Source organism: Petaurus breviceps, unplaced genomic scaffold (assembly GCF_028583685.1).
Source record: "Petaurus breviceps papuanus isolate PSGF00001 unplaced genomic scaffold, PetGlider_PUasm1.0 454, whole genome shotgun sequence".
Taxonomy (NCBI): domain Eukaryota; kingdom Metazoa; phylum Chordata; class Mammalia; order Diprotodontia; family Petauridae; genus Petaurus; species Petaurus breviceps.
The window spans coordinates 3,078,133-3,094,099 of NW_027186342.1; the positions used below are offsets into that span (position 1 = coordinate 3,078,133).

The 15,967-nt window shown below is 46.9% G+C and overlaps 1 protein-coding gene across 1 annotated transcript in view; it reads right to left on the bottom strand.

Moving 5' to 3' along the window:
• The window catches only part of ITGA5 (integrin subunit alpha 5), a 33,074-nt gene that overhangs the window by 4,832 nt on the left and 12,275 nt on the right, over nucleotides 1–15,967 (bottom strand). The window contains exons 10-27 of the mRNA XM_069101299.1: nucleotides 15,810–15,866; nucleotides 15,601–15,653; nucleotides 14,870–15,078; nucleotides 14,225–14,416; nucleotides 12,962–13,007; nucleotides 12,674–12,775; nucleotides 12,388–12,443; nucleotides 10,664–10,818; nucleotides 9,995–10,132; nucleotides 9,063–9,130; nucleotides 7,921–8,071; nucleotides 7,678–7,770; nucleotides 7,231–7,310; nucleotides 6,995–7,075; nucleotides 6,792–6,897; nucleotides 3,744–3,890; nucleotides 361–441; nucleotides 90–203 (exon numbers count right to left, since the gene is read on the bottom strand). Coding sequence (XP_068957400.1) covers nucleotides 90–203; nucleotides 361–441; nucleotides 3,744–3,890; nucleotides 6,792–6,897; nucleotides 6,995–7,075; nucleotides 7,231–7,310; nucleotides 7,678–7,770; nucleotides 7,921–8,071; nucleotides 9,063–9,130; nucleotides 9,995–10,132; nucleotides 10,664–10,818; nucleotides 12,388–12,443; nucleotides 12,674–12,775; nucleotides 12,962–13,007; nucleotides 14,225–14,416; nucleotides 14,870–15,078; nucleotides 15,601–15,653; nucleotides 15,810–15,866 — 1,929 coding nt within the window. The remainder of the gene's footprint in view (nucleotides 1–89; nucleotides 204–360; nucleotides 442–3,743; nucleotides 3,891–6,791; nucleotides 6,898–6,994; nucleotides 7,076–7,230; nucleotides 7,311–7,677; nucleotides 7,771–7,920; nucleotides 8,072–9,062; nucleotides 9,131–9,994; nucleotides 10,133–10,663; nucleotides 10,819–12,387; nucleotides 12,444–12,673; nucleotides 12,776–12,961; nucleotides 13,008–14,224; nucleotides 14,417–14,869; nucleotides 15,079–15,600; nucleotides 15,654–15,809; nucleotides 15,867–15,967) is intronic.

A 15,967-nucleotide genomic window follows, 5' to 3' on the forward strand; every position in this document is an offset into this window, starting at 1 on the left:
AGAAGGAGAAAGGGGAGCAGAGGGAGGGGAAGGCAGACAGACAGGGACAGAGAGGGAGGGAGAAAAAAAATCAGGCATCAGGCTCTCACCTGCAGGAAGGTCTTTGCCTGTACTCGGAAGTGCAATTGTAGGCTTCTTCTTTCCTGCCTGTGTAACTGTCCCAGCTCACAGCGTAACTCAAAACAGTCGGCTTCCGGGCATTTCTGAAGAAGGTTTAAGGAGTAAGGAGTCTAGGATCTGGCTGTCTTGACACCTGGCTCCTAATCTAGTCCCTGGCTCCATGCCATCCAGCAGCTCTTAGGTGCTGAGTACTCCCCCAGTTACACCAGAAAGCCAGGATTCCCAGAATTCCAAACTTACTAGGACTCGAGGCCCAGGGGCCGGCCCTCGGCTCAAGGCCTCCCACCTCTGCCGCTGGTGCTGGGGCTCCTCAGGAGACAGCTGGAAGGAGAAAACCTCAAGTTAGACTCCATTCCCCTTTCCCTGTAGAGGTGACCCAATTCTCAGGTCTGCTTTACCCTGGATCTCCGCTCTAGAAAAGCCTCGTTCAAGTGTCTCCATGAGCACAGGAGCTCCTTCCTTTCAGTCATTTCACTGCTAACTGCCTTTGTTGTCTCCTTCCAGCATCCTCAACAGCATCTACCTTCTTTGCTCTCCGTAGTATCTCTTCCTGGAATGTCCTCCTTTTCTCCCTTCACCTTCTGTTAAATTCAACCACCATTTCCTCCAGGAAGCCTTCCTTGATTCCTCTCTCCCATCCTGCAAAGACCCCCCCCCCCCCCCACCAGTACAAAGCACTCTGCCTGGAAATCCATTATGCACTTAACTATAGGACAGAATAAAACATGAAACCCATAAAAGTGTCTGCTAACTTCTTGACTTGCCTAAGCAATAATTTCATCCTTCAAAAGGAAGGACATCAAGGTGGAATCCTTTTTTGGATATGAGTCTCACTATTAGGGAGGAAATAGGTGCTAGGGTGGTAAGGATGGGAAACTGGGGGGGGGCAAGTGATTACTCAGTCCTAGAGATAATGATAGATAAGAGGGAAATAATCTGATATATAAATCCCCCAGATTTTGAGGGATTCAGAGGAAAGACAAGTATGATCTCATAGACTAAAATATTTCCAAAGTCAGCCCAGGAGGCCTGAGAGGTACTCAAGAAGGAAATCCTGAAGACACAAGCGGAAAATAGTTCCAATGAGGAACAAAAATGAGACTTCTCTAGAGAGCAATGTGGATGCACAGGAAACTCACAAACCAACTTGGACTTTTAAAAGAAATGTACAGAAAATGGAATTAAAGCCAGGTAACAGAAGACAAACATGAGAGCATAAATGTAAGTAAAGTAAGTGTAAATGTAAGTCCCATAAAAAGTATCAGAGTGAGCTAAAGCTGTTGAGGAAAGCTAAGCATGATAAAAATAACTTTTAAAGTTATCTGGGGAGAAAAAGAAGGATCAAAGGAGGCCTGGGGGATGGGACAATAACTGACACCAGAAGGAAGGCAGAGTCGCTATTTTGTTCCTTTGCTGGAAGGGTAGATGGGATGGCCATAACTGAGATTGGGAGATGGCAGAGCAGCTCAATCTTTATTTTGTTTCTGTTTTTTCAGCAAAGAAGAATGACCTTTTCATCGGAAATGACAGAATAAAAATGGTAAACGGGGATTTGATAACCAAGGTAAGTAGATGGGAAGAGAACACTTTGTCACCTTTGATGAATTCAAGTCTACTGAACTACATCCTTGGGTCCCAAAACAAGGCAGATGGGACTGGGAGCCACTGTCAACAATATATGGACAACAGATGCAGTCCCACAACTTTGCAGAAGGGCAAATGTTCTAATTTTTCATAAAGGGAAGAGACTAGTCTGCAAACCACAGAGCAGTAAAAATCCCAGGGACATTCTACAAAGATATTAAAAGATGGTTGTCTAATCTCGAGAAAGGGACATGATAATGGCAAAGAGCCAACGTTGACTTCATCGAGAACAAGTCACGATGGTTGTGGTAGCACATGCTTAAAATCTCTGCTACTAGGGCAGTCTGAGGCTGGTGGAACCTGAGCTAAACTGACCTAGCCCAAGTGGCCTTGGCTGGAAAGTAGGAGAAAGCTTCCTTATTGATCAGCAGTGGGATTGGACCCGTGAATAAATGCTTTACTTCCAACTAAGGTAACATAAGTAGACCCAGAATTGAAAAAAAAAAGTCATGGCAGACTAATCTCATGTGTGTGTTTTGTTTTTGTTTTAAAAAACAAGATTACTAAACTAGCAAATTGGGGAAATGCTATGGATATAGTTTACCTCAATTTTAGCAAATTGTTTAATAAAATATTTTATGCTCTTTTTTGGGAAAACATGGAAAAGTATGGATTAGATGCTAATACAACTGGATGGACTCAGGGCTGGTCAGATGACCAGACTCAAAGAGCAGTCATTGATGGTTTGGCATCAGCATGGCAGAAGGTCTCTGGTGTTCAGTGCCTGGCCCTGAATGGTTTAACATTTTTATCTGTGACTTGGATAAAGGCATAGATGATATGCCCATCAACTTTGTGGATGACATGAATCTGGGAGGGGTAGCTAACACAGCAGATGACAGAGTTAAGATCCAAAAGTATCTTGGCAGACTGACTCTAATAAGATGAAATTCTGTAGAGATAAATATAAAGTTTGGCACATGGGCACAAAAGAACACCTTCCCAAGAAAATGAGGGAGGCACAGATAGGCAGAGGTTGTTTTGAAAAAGATCTTGGGGTCTGAGTGAATTGCAAAGCTCCATGTGAGTTACCAGTGTGCTATGGCAGCTAGAAAACCTTAGGGTATCTTGGGCTCCATTATGAAGGGAGGAGCTTCCAGAAATATGGAGGTGATAATTCCACTGTACTCTCCCTGGTCAGACCTCTTCTGGCATAGTGGATTCAGTTCTGGACATGGGATAAGATGGGCAGGGTCCGGAGGAGGGCCCCCAGGATGTCAAAGGGCCTGGAGGTCAGGACAGATAGACCTGAACAAGTTTAGTCTGGAGAAGATATGACAGTTGTGCTCAAATGTTTGAAAAGCTGTCATGTGACTCCTTTTCCTGAGTTCACATCTGGCCCCAGAAACTTTTTAGCTGTGTGACCTTGGATAAGTCACTTAACCCTGTTTGCCTCCACTTTTTCAACTACAAAATGGGGATAAAGAGAGCACCTACCTCACAACATAGGTAAAAACGAGGGTTCTGAAGATCAAATGAGGTCATATTTGTAAAACACTTAATACAATGCCTAGCACATAGTAGGCACCACATAAATACTGGCTAGTAGCGTTATTTAGTTGCACAGAAGCACATTTTGAATTGCTGCCAGGAATTAACTTTCACACAATGTGGTACCCGAGTGGGCTTACGTTCCTTCAACTGGTTGTGGTCCCTTTCTTCGAAATGGGGTGGACAACACCCTGGTATGTTAGAGTGAGAATTCCTTTGTGTATGGGATGGACCAGACGGTCACTGAGACCCCTTGCAACTCCCAAATTCTGTGATTCTATGAAATCTATCTATCACATCTCATCTCAAGCCGTTAAGTTCCACAGGGGCAAGGACTTCATCTTACCTAAACTTTATGTCTTCCCCAACAGCCAGAATAATAAATAACCATGAAGTGAACTGAATGGATTAGGGTCCTCTCCCCAGGGCTCAGGTCCTACTTCCCTCCCCACCCCATTTCCCTCTGATCTCACTGCCTGTTTCCTTACCACCAGGTCCTGTGAGTTGGGACTAAATGTGCAGTTGCTAAGCCCTGAGATTTTGGTGAAATTGAGGAGCTGTTGACCATCGAGAGCCAGCGGGCAGCTGAGCTCCAGGATCCCTCTGCTGATGGAGCTGGGACCATCGTTGATAAGCTGAGGAAAGCAAAAATTGAGCCATGAGTGGGGGGCATTTCATTCCTGGTACTGACCTCAGCTCTGGGTCACCTTGATCTTGGCACTACTAACCTGTACGTGTTTCTAAGTCCCTCTCTCCCCGACCCCATGATTATTCAATTCCCAACTTCTTGCAGCCTGCCTTCTTCACATTTCACTGAAATGTGTCTCCAAGGTCATCAACAACTTCTCATAATCCAGTGGCCTTTTCCCAGGACTCATCCACTTTGACCTCTCTGCTGACCGTCCCTCACCACAGAATTTACTCTTTTTCCTTAGCTTCTGGGACGCTGCTTCTCTTGATTTTCCATCTACCTGCCTCCTTTGATGGTTCATCATCCATCTCCTACTCCTGAAACTTAGCTTTCTTCTAAGAATTTACCCTGATCCCCTTTCTCTTCCTTCTAGACATTCTCTCACCTAGTGAGCTTGTCTGCTTCGAGACCAAGTCCAAGTGTCATCTCTACAAAGATAACTCCCAAGTGTACATATGCAGTCTTAATCTCTCCCCCAAATTCCACATCATTAGCTGCATGCTGGTTATATGCCCCCTTGGCATCTCAAATTCAGCATATCCAAAACAGGACTTCCCTCCTAAACAGACCTTGCCTCTAAACATCCCTATTTCTGCTGTGCACAATAGCCCAAGCTACTTGGGAAGACAAGGCAGGTGTTTTGCTCGAGCTTAGGAATTGTGAACTGAAGTGGACTAAGCTGATAGGGTGTTTCCACCAAGTCTGACACCAAAAATAATGAACCTCAGGAGAGCTGGGGGCATCAGCATGCCTAAGGAAGGATGAACCAGCTCAGGGCAGAAATGGAGCAGGTCAATGCATAAACGTTTAATGGTGGAAATTGGCCCATTAGCGGCCAGTGCAAATCCACTTTTGGTGGTACAGTGAGCCTGGATCTCCAAAAAAAAAATGCTATTTCTGTTGTGAATGTTACCATCCTCCCAGTCTCCTATGTTTGCAACCTCAGTGGTTAAAGGACATAGAATTACAGGCAAAAGGGAGCTCAGAGGTCATTTAATCTAATCTCTAAACTTTACAGCTGAGAAAACTAAGAAAGGCTAGAGGAGATGAAATCCTTGTCCAAGGTCCTGCAGATGGTAAGTGGCAGAACCAGGTCTGTTGAGCCCACATCCAAGGCTCTTTCCATTGTATCACAGTCCCATCTGATGTTGTTTATGCTTTGTTTTCAAAGGGGATCAATGATCAAAGTGATGTCTTGACTTGCTCATGAATTGGACCCAAGTGAGGCAGAGTTTTGTGAAGCTATCAGCTTCACTCTCTCTTCCAGAACCATCGAAGCCCAGTAGCAGGACAAAAGACAGGATGACTAGCGATGTCCAGGATGCATTGGACGCCACTGGTACCTTTGTCTTCAATGTTTGACCAAACCCTAAGCACTCCACAATGCACTGGCTCCAGCCACTTTCATGGCCTCTGGAGCAAATTGTTCTCATCCGCCCATTCCGCCAGGAGGAAGTCTTCACATGCTTGGGACAGATATCCCCTAACTTCCCAACAGGTTTGAGGCCACTCAACCTGGTTTAGCCAATCTGCTGAGATGGTTTACTGAGGTGTGGCCGCCGTGCATGCTACAGCTTCTTGGTCACAGGTGAGAGTTGGGTCAATGAGTTGAACACCAAAGGTAGATGGGCAGCCCTGAAAAGGGCTCAGGAGCCCTCACACCAGAGATGCTCATCTTCAATGAACACCTAGCTCTCAACATCTCTGAGCCTCAGTTTCCCCAACCATAAAATGGGGATAAAACACCTGGTATGCCTATTTCTCACAACTGTTTCCAGAAGCTCTCATGAGATAGTGTTTCTGTGATTTTTTACTTTGTAAGCTTTAAAGTGCTACACAGGTAATTACCATGATCTTTGTTGCCTTCTCTCTCATACCCCCAGTCCCTGCAGTATATAAGCAATGGTCCCTGACATTCCTGGTATCTATCTCCTCCTCTCCACTCCCAGGACCACAACTCTCCTTCAAGCCAACTGAGCTAAATCCCTTCCTTGCTCTCACTTGGAAGGCCACAGTTTCTAGATTCTGACCAGCACTCACTAGCCTTTTCTCTTCCCTTTCCCTGTCATCCACACCACCCCCTGTGTCACCCCCATTCTCCTGTGTGCCATTCACAGGACAGCAGGGTTTAGCATTATCTGATACCATAGAGATCCTCTCAAGTCCCAAACTTTCATTTTAAAGATGGGACTCAGTTTCCTCTTCTGTAAAGTGAGAGGGTTGGATTTGGAAGACTTTAGAACTCTGATCAGTGGAAAGACCAACTATTGATTGCAGAGGACAGATGATGTTCTCCCAACAGAGAGGGGGTAGGTTAAATATATACATTTTTGGACACAGTCAATGTGGGAGTTTTTTTTTTTTATTATATGTATTCATGACTAGAACTTTTTCTTTTCCTTTGTTTCTTTTCTTCTTTTTTTTTAATAGTAGGGGAGCAGAAGAATAAGGTGGAGAGGGGGAGAGCAGGGGAATAGTGAAAGAAAAGATGGGCATTCAGACTTTTTTTTTTAACGCAGAGAAGAGAACAGAAGGAAGGCAAGAGGAAGCCCAGACAAGCCCAAGAGCTTTGAATGCTACAGGTTGAACTTTTATACTTAAAAAGAAGAGTAAGAGGTACTTAACAGACACTTGCAGTTTCACATACAATCATTTTTTTTCTGTTCTACTGCATATATGGAAATGCCCATTTGATGTTTAAGTTCAAAATAAAAAGAAATTAAAAAAAAAGAAAAAAATCGAGTGTTGGACTAAATGCCCTTAAGCTCTTGTCAGCTGTTCTCCCCGCCCTCCTTCTCCTCCCCTCTCTACCCCTCCATCCCCGCTGCTGTTTCTCTCTTCTCACCTCATAGACATGGTGGACCTCAGGGCCAACACTGTTCTCTTCCTCAGGGGGATCTTGGGGTTGCCAGCCACTTATTGGGAACAACACTGTCTCTGGCTTGGACACCCTAAAAAGAGAGAGAAAGGTCAGTATGGATCCTAGGTATCTTTGGAAGGTTCAGCCCAGTCCTCAAGCTGGAACCCTACCCATGCCCTGTGACTCACCCGTTCAGGGTGACCTGGGCCTGAGCCTCCACCGAGAGCAGGAAGGAAAACACTTCACTCTGAGAGTTGTTGAGATTCTTACTGCAGGAGGGCAGGACAAAGAACAAAGAAGGGAGGGGAAAGAAAATAGAAGATTGTGAGCCAGGGCAGTGAGGCCTTGGGTACAGCAGACACCCTCTTCCCCTGCTCCGTCCCTCTCCTCTCCTCACTCCCATAGGCCCTGACCCCATCCCTACCTGTGAATCTGGAAATCAAACTGGATAGTCTTCTTGTTGTCCCGGAGATGAGGGACTGTGAATCGAAGGCCCCCCCACAGCTGTAGCCAGAGAGAAGGAAGGTGGGGCCAGACTAGGGTTAGGCTCAAATGAGGGGAATGTATGTAAAACCCTTGCAAAACTCAAAGTGCTACATAAATGTCCAGCCCAATCCCTTTTCTTTCATCAACCTTCCTCTCCTTCCTGTCCCTCCTCCTCCCCCTTTCCCTCCCTCAACTGCTCAGGCCTGTCATTCTTGTTTCTAATCTCCTCTCTTTCCCCTGGCCCTGAACCATTCCACCGACTAATCAATCAACAATCATTTATTAAAGGAGGCGTTCCTGAAGAATGCAGTGCTGGAGCCCCTTCCCTTGACCCCTCCGTGGTCCTGGCTCTTGTCATTCCTGCCCCTAGCACCCTCCCACTCACACTGGCTCCGGCCTTCATGGGGTTCCCCAGGTCACAGACAAGCTGACGACTCTGGTTCACAGCAAAGTAGTCACAACTTAGGCTGGAGAAATTCTAGGGGGAAAGAGTAACAGTATTAGCACCCTCTTCATTTCCCTTGGGGGGCCCCAGTCTATCCCTCCAGCCTCAGTCACCCCAGCCCCTTCCCAGCTCAGGCTTTCCAGGTAGGCATCCCACAGCTCCCTTGCCTTGAGCCCTGCTCACCCCGGGGTGTCGGACCAGTCCGGAGTACTCAGCCTCTGGGGGGGCGATGACCCGAAGCTCAGCCTCGTAGGCCCCTCCTTCTCCCACATTCTGGGCATGGAAGGTCAAGTTGAGGGCGTTCTTGTCACCCAGGTATACCTGAGTCTGCTCCCTGGCAGGAAGAAGGTGGCAGCATCACATAAAGTTCAGGGCTCAAGTGGAAACCCCCCAAATCCTGGCAAGAGACCCAGGCCCTGCCTTACAGTCCTTCCTAGTGTGAAATCAACTCTAGAGAGGGACTGGACTAACTCAGCTCCCTCTTTTTACAATGGTCCACCCCAGCCATCATTAGTGGAAGGATGGGCCTCAGAGTCACACCTAGGGTAGGCCTACTTTCTCAACATGCCCCCTCCACTATCCTTCTTCCCACCAGGGGTAAGGAGAGGGGGACGGGGCGGCAGGGATTATAGGCAGTGCCTGTGGAGCCTAAGGCAACATTCTCAAACTTTTCACCCTCAGGACCCCTTAAAAATTAATGAGGCTCCCAAAGAGCTCTTGGTATTATTATGATAATCGTTTTGAGCTTGTGGACCCCTTAAAAGGGACTCCAGACTTGCAGGGGTAAGGGGACCACCATTTGAGGACAGCTGCTCTAAGGGGACAGGCTTCTCCTTCTCTCAGCACCACAGCATTCAACTGAAACAGGTTTTCTTCTTAGTATTGAACACCCCCCACCCCCAACTGAATTTGCCCTGGGGGCCGGAACTCCTGTTTATGGTCTGCAGGACTAGAACCATACACAGCATCATACATTTAGAGCTGGAAGGGGCCTTAGATCTCATCTGGTCTATTCCTCTCATTTTACAGATGAGAAAACTGAGGTCAAAAGAAATGAAACAGCTTGCCCTAGGTCACAAGTAGCAGAGGCCAAACTTCTGATCCCCAGAACAGCACCCACACCGTACTCTCTCTTCTTCCCAAACCCCAGATGCCTGAGGACCCAAGCATCCATCTCCAAGTCCTTCTAAGCTTACCAGCACCCCCTTCTCCAGTCCCAGCACCAGGGTGTTAGAACCACACTACCCTCTGCTTTTCACCTTCCAAGCCCCTTTGGGCACAGAGAGCCTTGGGCATCAGGGCACTCCTGCTCCAACCCCACTTACCCAAATACTTCTAGTTGTAGGTCAGGCACACAGATGTTGTCTTCTCCACAGTCCAGAAGGATCTGAGCCTACGGAGAACAAGGAAGAGGAGTGGGGAGGGAGAGTTGAGGAAATGCCCTTCTAATTTAGCCCCATCCTCCTATGGGCTACCTATAGGCTCCTCCCCCTTTCCAGTGTGTCAGTCTCCTAAACTCCACCTCTTCCTTCCTCACTGCTGTCTTCCATGTTAATATCACCACCATCATCATCATCACCACCATCATTGTTAACGTATATGTCATACAATTTATAATAATCACATATATAATATAATGCATAATACAACATATAATATAATCATGATAATTATATATTATAATACCGATTTTATATAATTATAAAATTATCACATTAACATTATTCATTATATTATTGTATATTATAATATAATAATATTATATCATACATTATATAATATAATGCTATAGTATGGTCTAAGTATAATTAATTGTGTATTATGTGATTGATTCTATAACTAATTGGTTATAGAAATAATAATAATAGTAACTGACATTTATATGGCACTTTACAAAATGTTTTACATATACAGGGTGTCCCACAATAATAATAGTAACTGACATTTATATGGCACTTTACAAAATGTTTTACATCTACAGGGTCTACAAGGCTTAGCGCTTTAAGTTTTAATAGCTTACAATCGCACTAAGCCTTGTGGGTCATTCCATATTATCTCATTTGAATCTCACAACAATCCTGTGAGTTAGGTGCTACAGATATTAATATCCCCATTTTACAAATGGGAAAACCAAGGAAGTAGTGGTCAGGATTTGAACTCAGATCTTCCTGACTCAAGAGACCACATCCCTCCATTTCCTGCTCTCTTCTTCCCACCTGCTTTCTCTGCCCTCTTTAACCCCCTAAGTCTTTCACACCTTGTCCTCAATTCGGTTCCTGCTCTGGTAGTGCAGAACAGGACGGAGACCGTGGGTGTCTGGAGGCGCTTTTGAGTCCAGCGAAAAGTTGAGAGCAATGTGGATTGGGGAGAGTTTGTCTCGAAATTCTGACTCGTTCTGGGGACCAGAGAAAGAGGGATTGAATAGGGATATAGGAGTTTTGGCCCTAGTTCCTAGTAATCAGGAATAGCACCTTGCTTCCCTCTCCTCCTTCTTTTCCCTCCCCATGCAGCCTGATGAGAAACTGGGAGATTGGAGGGCGGCTCCATGGAGGGAAGGGTTCTAGTTTTAGCGACTAGACCTTAGAGGTTTTTCCTTAAGCATAACCAGCCAATCTAGCCTATTGTGAACGTTGCAAGGCTTTTGGAGACTTGCCAATGGTCTTCTCTATTGCAATTGAAGGGGTATTTCTTCTCCAGAATCCAAGGATCCCAGATACCAGTCTCCTGCGCCCCTAATCCCTTCCCAGTACAGTAGTCTCTCCCCCCTCCCAGCAATGGCCCCAAGTATCTCTTGCTCATTTCCCTTCCTCCCTCACGCACAGGGTTTGTTTGTATCTACTCAGTGACTCTGCCCTCCCCAGAAGGAGAGCGTCTGGTCTCCTCTAACTACCCCTCTGTGAGTTGGACTGAATGGCTATGGCCATACCCGGAGGTAGATCTTCATTTCCTGACACTCCTCATGGGCCCCGTTTTGGATGAGTAGGGTCTGGGTGTAGGATGCCTGCTGTGAGGCCAAGAATAGTGCCCGACGAATGCCCCCTTTCTGTTTCTGCCAGTCTAGCTGGAGCTCCACAGTGAAACCTAAATAAGGGAGGGGGAGGGGGAGTCATTGAGACCCAGGAGTTTAGCCCTTTGGATACATCTCTCTCCCTTCCTTCCCTACTTGGAAGCCTGGTCTCTCTGTCTCTTGACTTTGCTAACGGACTTTCTTTTTCTTTAGGCAATTGAGGTTAAGTGACCTGTCCAGGGTCACACAGTCAGTAAGTGTCTGAGGTCGTCCTGCTTCCCAGGGTCCATACTCTATCCACTGTGCCACCTAACTGCCCCTACCAATGATCTCTTACTTGCTGAATCTAATGGCTTTTTTTCCCCCGCTCATCCTGGCCTCTCTCACACCATCAGCCTCTTCTCCTGGATATTTCCTCCCAGTTCCTCTCTAGATTTTTGTGACATTGCTCTCCTAGTTCTCCCCCTATCTCTCTGACTCCTCCTTCTCTGTCTTCTTTTCTGGATTTTCCTCCGGGTGATGCCCACTCATTGGGAGTGTTCCCTTATCATTCTGGGTCCTCTATACCATCTCGCTTGGTGATTCATGAACTCTTATGAGTTCAACCATCACCTCTCAGCTGATGGTTCTCAGATCTATTTATCCAGTCCTAACTTCTCCCTTGCCCCCCAGCCTTGCATCACCAGCTGCCTCTTGGACACCTCTAACTGAGCATGTCCAAATCAGAACTCATCTTTCCCCCAGAGCACTCTACCCTCCCCAGTGTCCCTGGTGCTGCTGGGGCCACCGCCATCCTCCCAGTCACCTAGGCTCACAACCTTTGTCCCCTGCTTCTCACAAGGAATAGGACTCACCCTACACACCCACCCGTTGCCAAGTCTCATCATTTCTACCTTGCAGCATCTCTCATCTATGTCCCTTTGTCACCTCACACCTGAACTAGTGCAGTAGCCTGAAGGTGATTTCCCTGTCTCAGGTATCTCTCCCCTCCAGTCCCTTCTCTAGTCAGCTGCCAGAGATCTTCTTGAAGTGCAGGTCTGAGGACCCCATCACTCTCTTACTCTATAAACTCTAGTAATTCCCTATTATTTTCAGGATCAGTTTGGCTTCTAAAGCCTTTCACAGCTTATCCCCTTCCTACCTATCCCACCTTCTTATGCTTTATTTCCCTCTAAGTATTCTAGATCATAATCCAGCAACATTGGCCTTCTTTTCAACCAATCAATTTATTAAGCACTGTGCTAAATCCTGGGGATACAAAAAAAGAGGCAAAAGTCAGTCCCTGCCCTCACGGAGCTTACATTCATTTCTTTGTGTAGGCCTGGAATGTTCTCCCTCCTCAAGTCCTTCTCCTGACTTCCTTCTAGACTCAGCTCAAACCCACCTTCTGTAGGAGGTCTTTCCTGGTCCCCTCACTGCCACAGCCTTCCTTCTGAGTTCATCTCCCATTTACACTAAACGTATCTTGTAAATGAACAGTTGTGTACGCGTTAACTCCTCCATTTGAGTGCAAGCTTCCTGAGGGCAGGAACTGTTTTACCGTTCTTCGTATCCCAGAACTTATTACAGTACCTGGCACATAGTCAGTATTAAATAAAGGCCTGTTGACTGATCACTTTTTCATAGCCCTAAGGGACTCTCACCAATGGAGTCTGGGACATGCTTTCCAGAAGCGTTGAGACAGAAACTCAGGTTGATGCTGGAGAGAGATAGAAGGAGACTGGTGTAGAAATTCAGACTTAGTCCTCCCAATTCCCTCCCCTAAGCCAGCCCCCTCCCTCCTGGTCTTCCCAATCCCCAATGGCACAACATTGACCCAGGAAGTGTCCCTCCAACCCCACCCCAAGGCACAGACACAAGTGTCTAGTCCCCAGAACTGGTTTGACTCCCACCCAGGCCCAAGTGGGATCTACTGCCCCAGCTGCATACCAGGACATGGGGTTTCCCTCCAAGTTGCAGCTTCGTTCCTCAGGGTTGAACATGGCAGGGAAGATGGTGAGGGAAGCACTGACTGAGATGATTGGGCGGCCCCTGATTAGGATTTCAGGGTCAGGGAGAAGAAGATTGTTAGACCTCTACCCTGCTCCCCGGTCCTCTAAAAACAGGGCTTCAGAATCCTAGACCCCAGTCTTTGTGTATTCCAGCCACCTCCCACTCAGCCACCTGGACTCCCAAAGCTCCCTGAGTTTTCCAAAGTCTCCCATCTCCCTGCTATACCTGTACACAACAGCCTTGTCCACACCAAAAGCCCCCACAATCAGGTCTGCAAGAAAACCACACGTGTACATACAGAGAGTGAGTGAACCATGAGCTAAAATCTCTCCTGGGAACAATTACAGACACATCATATCTGTGACGACAGACTTTGACAGACTGGGCTCCTCTCAGCCCTGCAAGGCTGTAAGACAACTCCAAGGGACTCATGATGGAAAAGGCTAGCCACATCCAGAGAAAGAACTATAGCGTCTGAATGCAGATCAGAGCAAACTACTTGCTCTCTCTCTTTTTTGTTGTTCCCTCTTTCTCATTGTTCGCTCCATTGGTTATGATTCTTCTTTACAACTTGACTAATGTTTAATGTGAAGGTGTATGTAGAACCTGTATTTGATTGCATGGCACCATGGTGGTGGGGGGAGAAAATTTGGAACTCAAGGGATTGTGGAACTGAATGCTGTAAACTCTTAATAAATGAGTTTTTAAAAATAAATATATAAAATCTCTCCTGGGTACAACAATTTCCCATTTGCAAAATAATGGAATGGAAAATAACAAAGAAGAACATCAGAGTATGGCTCGACACATGGACCAGTCATGAATTCAGGAGATAGGGACCCATGCCTTCCATTTTCAGCAGAGGGGTGGTACACTATAGATGGGGAACATAGCATCATACATTTTCATCCAAAAGCAATGCATTGATTTGTCTAGCTTGGGATGCAGACAGGTAACAGGAACCTCCCCTTGACCAATGTAGAATGCCACCTTCTCTGAAATTTAGAGAGTTGCCTTGAGCATGGAGAGGTTAAGCAACTTGCCCAGGATCACACAGCCAGCATGTGTCACAGTTAGGATTTGAACACATGACCCCAAGGTGTCTATCTTATTTAGTGTGACTGTGCTTGCTTGTTAGGGGAGGACAAGGTTTATGTAGGAGGATCAGTGAGATGTAACAGTGACATAAAAAAGGAAACGCACATCAATAAGCTTTTTACAAAGAGATCCTCATTGAGGGGATTTAGTGTTCCCCCTAATCTGAAACTCTCCACTTCCTAACACAATAGTGTCTGGGTTGGGGGATGTGGCCATCTGGTGGCCATCGTGGAGAATTGCATATGGAGGCTGATTTTTTTTTTTTTCCAGCTGAAAAGGTAATAGGAGTATTTGACAAAGAATCCAAGAATTCTCTGGTGGGTGTTTGGACTCAGATACTGGGGAGAGAAGAATCCAGGTGCCTAGTAAAAAGGGTGTATTTGCATTCACCTGGATATCCGTTGTTATCCAGATCTCGAGCCCCTCTAAGAGCAAAGCCAAAGAAATCAGGGGCATAGCCCGGCTGCCAGAGGGGTAACAGCACCTGGGAAGGCTTTGAGCTCAGCCCTGTGGGGCCCCCCGGGTACACGAACACCACTCCTTGCTGGCTCTGCCCCCCGAATGGGGCTCCAATGGCCACATCTGAAATATATCCATGACATGCCCTTTTACCACTGTACATTGCTGCCCAGACTAGCCCTCAGCAGGGCCCTTTAGACCTAAATCCCCACCCTCTTCTGTCCCTTTAAGATCTGGGCATTTGGCCCCTAGTCCCACCTAGGCCCTCAAACCCACATGCTTAAACTCCTAATCTCTCTCTCTCTCCTTTAACTCAGACATTATAACTTCTCAGATAATAGTGTCCATATTCCCACCCTTCTTCCCCTTTCCCCTTTCACTAACCTTACAGCTCTACTCATCTATCCACATCTGTTCGCCACCCAAGGAAAAGAATTCCATCCTCCAAATGCCAAGCCCCTGGTTCATTCCACTCTTCAACAAATTCAAGTGACTGATTTCTTAATCTCTCCAACTAAGTTCCCTCATCTTCCTCAAATCCCAGTGTCTAGGCTCTCTTTACCCCAAGACTCTCACCATTGTAACCATCCTGGTCCAAGTCTCCCAGGGGGGACAGAGAACTGCCAAACCGTCCAAATTCATCAGGTCCTGTGAGGGTGAGGTCGGCTGTAGGTTCCATGCCCGATGGGTGCTGGAGGTAGACATAGACTCTGCCCACTTCCTGAGCTTGTCCATCAGCTGTCCTCTCCATTAGTAGTGGGGCTCCCACTAGGAGGTCATCCAGCCTGGCCAGGGGTGGGGAAAATCAGGATTTCCTAATCCCTAATTCCTGGCCATCCCCCTTCTGTCTGAGTCAGGAGAAGCCAAATAACCATGGCTGAGCCAGAGAAACTCAGGGGTTTGTCCTCAAGTCTTTACTCACCTTTTCTAGAGTTCAAGACAGGAAGAAAATAGCTCCCCCCTCCCCCTCCCAGGTCCCAACTCCCCCCCCCCCCAAAAACAGACCAAAGCCAAGACACCTGGGATTGTGCTCCAGGGGACTGAAATTTAGTGGCAGATAACAGCACTTATTCATTTTTATCAGGGTAGAATGGTCCCTCTTCTCCCAACCTTCCAATCTGCAAATGTGCTCCTCCCTGCACCCCCTCCTCCATTCCTGCTGGACCAGCAGCAGCTTCACTCATGCCAGGGTCTCAGATGGTAGGAGCCAATGTCCCATGATCTCTGTCTCCCCCCCCCCTCACTTTTATAATGCTTACCCAGGCTCCAGAAATACTAATGAAGGTTCTGCCCCTTCATTTACTTACCCATCCCCATTGATGTCTGTGGCAGCAACAGCATAGCCAAAGTAGGAGGCCATCTGGGGAAGGGGACAAGGCTGGGTAATAAGCGTGTACTTTTTCTAGAACACTAGAGGGGGAGGTAGGGAGCAATAGGGATTTGGGGAGGGGGCAGGGGTTTATAGGGAGTTTGGCAGGCTGGGGATGCAGGCAAAGGGTTAGAAAGTTGTCCTCACCTGTTCCCCTGAGAAGTTATAGAGGGACTGGACATCCGAACCATCGAGGATGGTGACCTGGGTAATGGGGAGAAGTAGTGGTGTTAGTCCCAGTATACACATACTGGGACTTCTAGCCCACCCAAAGTTCCCTGGAAAGACTCATGGGGCAGGCACCC